The sequence below is a fragment of the Pezoporus wallicus genome, unplaced genomic scaffold (genome assembly GCF_028554395.1).
Source record: "Pezoporus wallicus isolate ANWC-B61680 ecotype Strahan unplaced genomic scaffold, APGP_CSIRO_Pwel_v1 contig_3817, whole genome shotgun sequence".
Taxonomy (NCBI): Eukaryota; Metazoa; Chordata; class Aves; order Psittaciformes; family Psittacidae; genus Pezoporus; species Pezoporus wallicus.
In genome coordinates, this window is record NW_026635157.1 from 12,717,432 (window position 1) to 12,728,326 (window position 10,895).

The following is a 10,895-nucleotide window of genomic DNA, read 5'->3' on the forward strand; positions in this document are numbered from 1 at the left end:
GGTAGTGGCAGGCAACACAACAGAAAACCACGGGCAGAAGTGTCTCAGGAGGTCCAAAGAGGACACTATGAAACAAATTATTTACTTGGAAGGTTGCTAGCCTGGACAAACTATGAGATTCTTATTTCGGATGGTTGCAAGAGCTGTGAAGGTGAAACTGCTGGACTGTGCAACATCCAGACGTCCTTTCCCACCAATCTGTTCATGATTGTGCACAAATGTAAATTTGATGACCTTCCTAGTCTATGATTCTTGTTTATTGCAGGAAGATGGCCTTAAAATGGTCACCAAAATGTTGTATGGGCTTTATTATTAATTTGGGAGCATGTCTGAGTATGCACACAGGCAAAAATAAAAATACTCTGCCATCTGTTGGTTATCGGCCAAACTGCAGATGTTCTTTCCTGAACACAAAGGTTTCAATCTGCTATTAGCAATATAAAAATAGCAAAGAAATGCAACGCATTTTGAAAGTTCACCGACTGTAAAGTAATTCAGTGTGTTACTCCACTTGTAAAAGTGATGGAAGTGTCTGTAGCCAGAGTCCAAAGTAATTTAAAACTCGAGTGCAGCAACTCCAATTACTAACACCTCATCTCTGAATAATTATGTGAGCTTGCACTATTTACCATTGTTGGGTTTGCTTCAGGGTTTTTAAGTATGCTAAAGGCTGTGGATATGATCAGTTTTGACTAAAGTACGAGCTATTCCTGCCTATCTGACCTCCTTCCCCTCCCTCACGCTAGGGACTTCTCCCCCTTTTCTTCTGCACCCCAGGAGAGGTCACACCACTTCCTTACCCAGCCCTTCTCTTCCTTTCCCCTTTCCTTTCCCCCTTTTTTTTTTTCCCCATTCTCCTTCTCCTGGTTTCTCTTGATGCTCGTCTCGTTACGATAGCAACCCGAGCCATTCTTACTACAGCATTACTTATCCCTGAAGAGCCAGAGCGCTCAGAATACGGCTCCGCCACGCACCCGGTACCTATAAACACCCTCTCCTCCAACAGCCACAGGAAGCTCCAGCTGCGCGGTGCGCTACTCTACCCTGCTCGCCCCGCCATCTCTTCCCCTTCCGTTCACCAGCACCGCCCAGAGCTGCCGCCCGCCCGGGCCTGCCGGGGGAGGAGCGGGCCGTGGTAGCGGCTGCATGGCGGCGGGGGCGAGTGGCGGCGGCTTGCTGCCCTTCCTGCGGCTGCTGGGGCAGCTCAAGGTGAGCGCGGGGCTCCGGGGCCGGGCGCTGCGGTAGCTGTCCGCGGGGCGGCTTTCTCCAGCTGTCACCGGGGTAGGAGCGGGGGCACGGGTGGTCGGTGGCGCGCGGCCTTCGGGGCCGGGTAGCGGCGTGGCCGGCGGAGGGCCGGAGCCTTCGGGGTGTGGGTGGCGGGAGTGGCGGAGCCTGTGAAGCGGGGACTGCTGGCCCCGGTGCTGGGGCTGCCAGGGGAGACGTGGGTGCCGGCCGGAGGAGGGCAAGGGTGGCTCGGCGCTTCGGGGGATCTCCGTGAGGCTGACGAGGGCATCCGCTGCTGGTAGCGGTAGTGCTGGTGCCTTCGCCTCGCCTGTGAGCGGCTGTGTAAAGGCGTCCTCTCATAGCCTCGGGGGAGCCCGGTCTTTGGGCAGGTGTTTCCGGAAAGCGTCAGGGCTCGCTGGAGCATGGAGGTTATGGTGGGGCAAGAGTTCTTCCGGTGTCCCTGAGGTGAGATCGCCAAAACCTGAGCTTTAACGTTCATGTTCCTGTGACGCTCTCCTTATGCAGAGAGTACCGCGGACGGGATGGGTGTACAGGAACGTGGCAAAGCCAGAGAGTGTATCCGATCATATGTACAGAATGGCGATGATGGCGTTGGTGACTGAAGATAAATGCCTTAACAAAGACAGGTGAGATTGCCTGTGGTTATTGTGACCACATGTTAATATTGTGGACAAGCTGCAACCAAAATGATAAAAATAGCTTCATCCTGAGGAAGGGCTTTTAAACCGTACTGGAGGAATTTAAAATCCTTTCCCCTCTTCTCTTTCCTCCCTCTGTTGGAAAGGGTGCTGTTTACCTGGAGAGCTGAAAGAGGCTAAAAACTTTTATTGCCAGACTGCTATGCTGAGGCAAGTTTTAGTGCAGAGGCTCTGGGCTGGCGTTCTCTCAAGCTGTAAGTAAGCGAGCTGAAGACAGTTAAACCACAGCTTGAAGCAACAGACAGCAAAGGTAAAGCTGTATATTGTGTGGATTTTAACAGCAGTAAGAAGCCTGAGCAATTATCTAGCGTAGCAAAGAATGATCATTGTCGAATGAGTTGTCTAGTATGGGATCACAATTTGTCCTTTCTGAAGCTGAACTGAATACTGTTGTGAGTATTCTGCTGCACACTGGCATAGCTACAGAGCTGTGAGTGTCAGATTTTAATCTGAATTTGGGATGACTCCAATCAGATTACCTTCTACATGTTGCAGGAGTAATAAGAAGTATATAATATAGTTAGTCATCCTAATATCTCTGAAAGCCAAACATGCAGAAGCTAAGTACATTACTTTTGAATGCTATGCTCTTGTACAAAGGGTATTTATACTTGAATCTGCATTTACAAGCAGCAGTAGCTAGAAATGAAGAATTACAATCATGTCTAGATGGAAACTCTCTTAGAAAAGAAATGAAAAACTTATGTAAAGTTTAAAAAAAACCCAAAACAACCTCCACAAAAGACCCACAAAATACAAATAACCTGCAAAATATTTGAAGGGGATAAATTATGTAGTCTCTTAGCTTAATGAATAACAAGATGTAACTTCAAATGCTAAAAACCTGTTTATTCTGTCTTTGCTTCTTGCCAGATGCATACGATTAGCTTTGGTCCACGATATGGCTGAATGCATTGTTGGAGACATTGCTCCTGCAGATAATATCTCAAAGGAGGAGAAACACAGGAGGGAAGAGGTATGTGCATAAGTTGTGAAGCCACATCTGTGAAGTGTTCTGCATGTTGTTCTGGTGGTAGTGAAAGGACCTTCTAAGCAACATTATACTGCCACTGGCACAAGACAAGTGTGCCACAGACAACTAAAGTTTTCAACTCACTGTGATTCCTGTATGGGTATCGTCACCAAGTACAAAGTTAGGGAAGGAGAACTTTTGAACTAATCTTCATGTCGGCCATTTATTCCTGAGCTGGCTGGATTTTTGATAACCTGAATTAGTCATATTGACCAGCCTTACCAAAAGGTACAGAGCAGGGAGTAGGTGCACTGAGGAATATGGATGGCAGTTTGTGGCGGATCATTTGTATGGTGTCAAATCATGTGTGATAGGGACTTTATTTAAACCATTTGCACAGGACTCCAGACACAGAGGTCTTTTTTTTTTTTTTTTTTTTTTTTTTGTCACGAGTCTTTGAGTGCAGCATGCCTGGAGTTATTTTATGTTTGGCTTTGTACATATACAAATACGTGTACAATGTTGGTCTGTCATTTCTGGTTTGTTGCGTTACTTGAAGAAAATGTAAACTGCTCCTCTAGCCGCCGCTAGAGGGCAACGTGATGCCTCGGAAACTTTAGAGGCTCCGATTACCTCTTCAAAGAGTGTAAAAAAAAAAAAAATGCTGCAATTACTATTTCACCACCACCACTTCTCTTTTACTTTACCTCTCCTCCACTTGCCAGAGGACGGCAGGGGTGACACCCTTAAGGCTGAGGAGGGTGCTTCCTATTCCTTTCACTTGGCCTGTGAGCAGCTGCCTGAAGGCATCCCTCATAGCCTCAGGGAGCCTGGTCCTTGGACAGGCTTCCTCTGCCTTATCTGTTTAAAACCTGGGGTTGGGGAGCCTATGATGAACTCCAAGAGTAACCTCCTTGCTATGAAATTGGAAATTAAAGATCAAAGGGGTATTCAGTATCCTTGAAGTACTGTCTTTGCTGACTCTAATTTTGGTTTGGGCTTTTGGTTCCCCCCCCCCCCCCCCAATTTATTTCCTACTGTATTCTCACACTAAACAAATGAACAAAATAACCTCTCTTTTCTGGAAGCCTCCAAGGGTTGTTTTGTCACTGAAGATCAAGCTTCAGCTTTGCCTAGAGGTAATTCTCGTTTGTATTGAGGCAGTAAAAAAAATATTTTGATGCCGTGTTTTATTTCTGTAGGGTATTAAGTGGATTTTTTTATCCCTATTTTTCAAAATTGGGATTTTTTTAGAGGCTTATATTGCATTGCCTGAGAATCAGTAGCTGTTCCTGCTAGTGGAAATGTGGTACTTGACTGGGAGGGGGCAGTTGCTTGTCAACACTGCACCTGTAACTTACTGAGTTCAAATGTTGCATCCACCAGTTAAATCTGGGAGGCAGAGCTGATAATTGACAGCAGTTCCCTGGCTTGCCTGCCTTGCTTTGGGCTTTCTTTTCTGGACTCTTGGAAGATATTGGATACACATTCAGGCTTTTTCTTGTGTTGTAGCCTACCTGTCTAATGACTTAAGCGGCTCCCAGCAAAGATTCTTCACTGAGTGGTCTTACTGTTTCTTTGGTGGGTTTGTATACATGTGCACTTCAGAATAATCGTGGTGGGCTGACCCTGGCTGGACACCAGGTGCCCACCAGAGCTGCTCTGTCACTCCCCTCCTCAGCTGGATAGGGCATAGAGAATGCAGCAAAAGGCTCATGGGCAAGAAGACGGGAAGAAGTCACTCAGCAGTTACCATCATGAGCAAAACTGAATCAGCTGGAGAAATGAATTTATTACCAATCAAATCAGAGTAGGAAAATGAGTAACAAAACCAAATCTTAAAACACCTTGTCTTCCCCCTGTGTCCTTTTTTCTCAGGCTTAACTTTACTCCTGAATTTTCTACCTCCTCCCCCCCACTGGTGCAGGAGGTTCTCCAATGTGAGTCTCTCCCATGGGCTGCAGTTCTTCATGCACTGCTCCAGTGTGGGCCCATTCCATGGGGTGCAGCCCTCAGCAACAGACTGCTCCAGTCTGGGTCCCTCACGGGGTTACATATCCTGACCCCAAATCTGCTCCAGCATGGGCTTCTCTCTCCAAGGAGTCACAGGTCCTGCCAGGAGCCTGCTCCAGTGTGGGCTTCCCACAGGGTCACAGCCTCCTTCGGGCAACCCCCTGCTCCAGTGTAGGGTCCTCCACAGGCTGCAGGATATGTTCTCCACCGTGGCCCAACATGGGCTGCAGGGGCGCAGCCTGCCTCACCATGGTCTGCACCACAGACTGCAAGGGAACCTCTGCTCTTGTACCTGGAACACCTCCTGCCCTCCTTCTGCGCTGACCTTGGGGTCTGCAGAGCTGTTTCTCTCACATATTCTCACTCCTTTCCCCAGCTACAGTTGTTTCTGCAGAGTAACTTTTCCCCCTTTAAATATGTTATCCCAAGGGGATAAAGCTTTTGGGCTTGGCCTTGGCCAGCAGTGGATCCATCTTGGAGGTGTCTGGCATTGGCTCTGTTGGACAGAGGGGAAGCTTCTAGCAGCTTCTTACAGAAGCCTTCCCTATATCCCCCCACTCTACCACCTGGCCATGCAAACCAAATACAATAGTATACTGTACAGTGTATGTTTCTACAAAGTTGGTACCAAATAGTTAATTCTTTGGGGTGGGGGGAGGTGGGGGAGTGATATGCTTGCTCAAAAAATGGATAAATAGAAATAGCTTTTTATTATTTTTTTTTTTCCAGGCAGCTATGCAACAACTGACCCAGCTTCTATCAGAGGAGCTCAGAAAAGAAATCTATGAACTCTGGGAAGTAAGTTTGCATTCTTTTAAACCTTTGCTAAAATTAAGTGACTCCTTGTCCTTTTTCTGTTCACCTCTGAAACAGTGTCATCTTTTCTTTTGACCTCAAGCAACATAGATTCATTTGCTTGGGAAGTAAAGCTAATGGTATGAGTCAGAGTCACTTTGGAATCCTCTTGAAACAGAAATCCCAAACTTTTGTAAAATAACCAGGTTCTACCTTTGGCTTTGCAAAGCTCCAGGTGGACCCGTGTCATGGTCTAAGGTGGTTAACCTGTCCAGGACTTTGTACAATAGAAGGAAGGTTTTGTCCTCTACATCCAGCCCTCTTGAATATAAACCTGTTTTCTTACTGTAGTATCTCTCTTGTTCACATCCGGCCATTTGTAGTCCATGATCTTTTAATACAGAAAAAATAATGGGAGAAGTTGATGTTACAGAGTATTTTCTGCTTTTTATGCAAAGAATGTGTCTTCCATTTCTTTCTTATGCAGCTCATTAGGCTAAAATATTTAGTAGTAACTTCTAGTTTAAACTTAAATGTCGTGTGCTGACTCAGAAGAGTGCTTTTCTACAAACAGCACCAGTTACTTGCTGGTCTGGGTACCTTAAAATGTTTGTTCTAGAAAGTATCTTCTGTATTTGAAGGTGATTTAACTTTTTGATTTGAACTCATGCTGTTAATTAGGATATTTACGCTTGAAAACCAGGGAAGATAAGATTATCTCCAGACAATTCAAGATAGAATCATAGATTAATTATTGTGCTTAGTCTTGTCCTGCCATACAGTTGTATGAGGACAAATGTATCTATGATCTCTTGTTCACATGTTGCTGCAAACAAAGCATTATATGTTTCTTGGACTCTCTGACCTGAAACTGTATTTTATGCTGATACTCTTAGTTTTTTACTTTGACTGTTACTAAATTTGAGATATTTGCAGCCAATTTCTGCCTTTTGTTACAGCACTCTGTTTGTTGGGGTGTGTTTCTTTTCTTTCTAGTTGTGGTGAAACTGGCAATGGGATGGGTTTTCATTGTTGCCATTCAAGGTGTAGGGGGCAAGTCAGCATAACCAGATCTGGGAGATAATGTGTGTGCATTTGTTTAGTGAGTACTGGTTTCTTCTCTTTTGGAACGGTGTTATAATTGAGGAAAAGGAGGTTTTGATAAAATTAGTCCTGCAGGATTTTTTTTTTGCATATGTTATTTTCTTTGCCCCACTCTGCTCTTCTGATGGTATAGAGCTGGTTCAGTATACAGTTAGTTCTTCAGCACGTTAGCTTTTTATCATTCTCATTAACCGTAAGTTAACATATGCATGCTTTTTATAATTTGTTCTTTGTTTCTACCTTCAGGATCATTTGTTGGCATTGAGTCTCTAATGCAGTAGGATGATTGTAACCCATATGGCAGCAAGTGTAACCTAAAAATCTATTATTCACATATAGTCCCTCTGGTCTTATTTTAAGTGGAACAACTAGGTGCTTATTAAAAAGAAAAAGGAAGAAAAAATGCAGAAAACAGAAGCCTCTGATCAGTTGGTGTTGATACTCTGCTCTCAGCTGGCCACAGGCATTTCCCTCTGATTTCTTTTTATGAGTGAAGGAAGTTACGGCCCAGAGCCGAGCAGTGGCTGGAACAGGATCCACTGACACTCTTAGCAAGCTCCTGCACTGCTCTGCCCTCATCTCTGTGCCTGTTTCCCTTTCAGCTTTGTCTCTGCCCTTCTTTCCCTTTCAGCCTTACAAGGTCTGTTGCTTTGGACTGGATTGACAGGCCCTCTGCAGGCCTGCTGGAGGGTAGGAAGGTGGCAGAAAGATGCCTCCAATGTATTTTGACTTTATAAATAAATGCAGAATTATTTTTTAAAAAACATTAAAGAAAAAGAATTGGCACGTTTCAGCCGTGTCCTGCTTCTTTGTGTTCAAGAGCAAAAGCACAGGAGTGAATTTTAAAAGACAGACTGTGGTGTTAGAGAGACCAGTTGCTGTTTTTCCAAAGCTTACTGTTTTTTCGCCCTCTTAAACACCTGCAGGGAGGAAACAGTAAGTATTTATTTCAGCACTGCACAGTAGCACATATAATAGCTGCTGTTTCTTGAGGTTAATGTGAGCTGAGGCATGAAAAAAGTCTGGTGGGTTGTATGGCACAAAGAGGTTGATAACAGATTGATACTCCCAATTAATTTCTGAAGGTGGGATAGACCTTTATAGGCAAACAGCCATAGTTCTTTTCCTAAAGTTCTCCTTTGTAGTGGTGCCAAGAGTTGGGTTTGTTTGTTTTTTTTTTTTTAGTAGCCAAAAAAAGAATTATGAATAGTATTGAGAAAATAAGTAGTAGTATTTAAACAAAATTTAAAGATAAGGCAAAGCTGAGACTGAAAAGAGGAAAAGGAGTTTAAAATGTAAAAATGAAATTGACTACTGGAAAAATGATCTAAATGTAACTGAAAATGTAAAGCATCATTCAAATCCAAATAGGGTGGTATATGAATCAATCATGGCTATCAAAGTCTGGATTTCTGACTTTCAAGTGTAAAGCAATAAGCGTAAGAACAGGCTCCTAATAGCAGTCAGTCACACTTACCTGAGTATCGCTGTGCTGGAAGTTACAACTGAGGATCTTCCCACTGTGAGTGGCACCCACACCCACAGTTGTTGTTTTAAGGCGCAGAAAGGGATGCCATGTGCTTTGGTCAGTAGGAACAGCTCTTCTGCAGTTGTGCTTCTCTTGCCTGCAGAATGACTGTGTCATAGGTTGGGTGGCTCTGAAAGCACAGATGGGCTTGGTGTGGTTAGTGGTGGTTAATCAGCCTCTGGTCTGATTATTGGTGGTGGTGATGGATGGCATTAGACCTGCTGAAGGTATCAAGGTGATGGTAACCTGCACAGAAAGAAGCCTTTTCCTGTTGGGAAACTCCGACTCCTTGGGAGTCGGGAGAAGACCAGATGATGAGAGATCAAGAAAATGCAGTAGATTTAGAAAAGAGAAAATGAAATGGCAGACCTGTCTGCAGCCATCACAGGAAGCAAATGACAGCAAAACTGTTCAAGTTGTCTAGAAATGTGAATACATAATATTCATACTCATGGTAACTGGAGAGAGGGAAAAGACAGCAGAGAGATTAAAGGACTTAAAGTCTGAAGGGGAGGAAATCCATAAACAAATCCCCTTCCTATCGTCTAGGAAAGACACAAAGACATATGCAGCTCAGGCAGATTAGACCAGAGAGATAAAAAGGAATGACAGGAGAAATGTAAAGAAAAACTCCTTGCAAAACCAGCAAGTAGTGGAGAAAAGTAAAAAACAGGCCTTAAAACCCAGTAATGGTAATGCATAGGTACACATTCTGGTGATTGATGGCCTTAGCTTGGCCTGAAAAGGTCTTTCTATGAAACTGTTGTTAAATGGAACCTATTATTGAACTTACATATTGTTTAAGGTTGTCTCCATATCATCCCTGATTCAGCCAAAATGCTTGGTATGTTTAGAGTTAAGACATGAGAAAGAATCGTGTTAAGTCCCGTTATATCGAATAAAAATTCGAGACATACTTATTTCAACTGTTCTGCAAGTGGGTGAAGGTAGTCTTAAAAAGCAATCTTAGAAAGAACTAACTATCATGAATATTTATGGAGTGGCTTGTACTGATGAAGAAGATTCTAGATATATAAAGAGCTTCTAATATTCTGTTTCAGAACAACAAATTTTTTTGTCTCATAACTGCAAATCTGTTCAGGAATATGAAAACCAGCGTACTGCAGAAGCCAAGTTTGTAAAGCAGTTGGATCAGTGCGAGATGATACTGCAAGCATTTGAATATGAAGAGCTGGAAAACACACCTGGCAGACTGCAGGATTTTTACGATTCAACTGCTGGTATGACATTTGGGCTTTTTTGGGTTGTTTTTTTCTTTTTCTTTTGTAAATTAAATATACAAATTGCCTTTTTTCAGATAGATGTTCAGAGCAAGTGAGAGCTGATTATTTCACTCATTGCTCAAGTACTTTAAACACTTATGGGGAAACTTAATGCAGAATGAAGATACCTTACTTTTATATATAGGTATTGAACCTGAATTTCATTTATGCCAAGTTCCTTTTACATCACTCTTTACCTTTCGTTACACTCACATACGTTTAGGTACCTCCCTGTAATACCAGAAGAGGGTATAGTAGAGGCTGGAGGCTTCACCGATGCACTGGCAGCAGCTTGTATCTAATTTGTTAGTGTTTCATGAACCAGTGAAGTAGAACTTGTTATCCCTCCATGAGCTGTGGTCTTGTGTGGTCTGTATGAGGTACATGTGAGAACCAGCTCAGTGAAATGTTTTAGGTGCAAACATATCACCTTTTATTCTATCCACTGCTTTTTGTCCTTCTCAAAATAAACTGATAGTTGAAAGGAAAAACAGGTAAAATAGTCTTTACTGTGTTAGCAAGGGAGTTGAACACCAGAAGAGGACTGTGGCTCCAAGTCATCCTGTCCTGGCAAAAAATTAGGGACAGACAGTAGTCACCAGTCAGTCTGGGACAAGTCCCATTTGTACCTTGGTGACTCCTCAGAAATAATAAGCTCTCTGAAAAATGCATTAATTTGATTAGGGAAGAAGGGAAAAAAGAACAACATCAACAAAGCTGGAGTACTTAATTTTATAATTGACAACTTTGCCCTCCTACCATAATTCAGTAACTTAAACTGAGCTGGTGTCTCAGTAGAACCTGCAGCACGTGCCCTAAGGGCACCTGTAACTGGGGTGGTTTTCTGTAGCAGAATACACAGTATGGGATTGTCTTGGTCAGGGTACGTCCCCTTTTCAGCTCTTAACGGTCTTAATGGAGCACAAAGTATTTTTATAAGTTTTTGGGTGAAGGACTGTGACTACTCTTGGGCATTCCGTGGGTGGATTAAACTGGGAGTACTTGATATTTATTCTGAGCCTAAAGCAATGTCACTGCTAACGTTTCACTGCCAACCTTTCACGCACAGGAAAATGAGAACATTTTAAACTAACTTTCCCTTTCTTCTGTTTTGCAGGGAAGTTTGTTCACCCTGAAATACTCCAGCTTGTATCTCTGATCAACACAGAAAGGAATAAAAAAATAGCTGCTACGTCTCCTCCACATTCCTGAGGTGCTCCTAAACACTTTAGCTATAATAAATACTTTGTTTTATA

At 43.4% G+C, this 10,895-nt stretch overlaps 1 protein-coding gene across 2 annotated transcripts; it reads left to right on the forward strand.

Annotated features, from left to right (window-relative positions):
• Positions 1-1,087: 1,087 nt before the first annotated feature.
• On the forward strand, positions 1,088-10,895 carry HDDC2 (HD domain containing 2). Of its 2 annotated transcripts, XM_057409306.1 has the most exons (6): positions 1,088-1,209; positions 1,750-1,871; positions 2,817-2,919; positions 5,659-5,727; positions 9,459-9,597; positions 10,757-10,895. In XM_057409306.1, exons 1-6 carry the CDS (start codon positions 1,147-1,149, stop codon positions 10,849-10,851), a joined length of 591 nt encoding a protein of 196 aa, XP_057265289.1. In that variant the 5' UTR covers positions 1,088-1,146; the 3' UTR covers positions 10,852-10,895. The 2 variants fall into 2 exon arrangements, with proteins under 2 accessions (XP_057265289.1, XP_057265298.1); XM_057409315.1 differs by lacking the exons at positions 1,088-1,209; positions 1,750-1,871 and adding an exon at positions 2,290-2,373.

Bases quoted from the DNA above. Each gene is read 5' to 3' on its own strand.
- HDDC2 (XM_057409306.1), top strand. From the start codon at position 1,147: ATGGCGGCGGGGGCGAGTGGCGGCGGCTTGCTGCCCTTCCTGCGGCTG. The intron at 2,920-5,658 runs GTATGTGCATAA...TTTTTTTTCCAG, and splicing joins AGAAACACAGGAGGGAAGAG to GCAGCTATGCAACAACTGAC. The intron at 5,728-9,458 runs GTAAGTTTGCAT...AAATCTGTTCAG, and splicing joins AAATCTATGAACTCTGGGAA to GAATATGAAAACCAGCGTAC.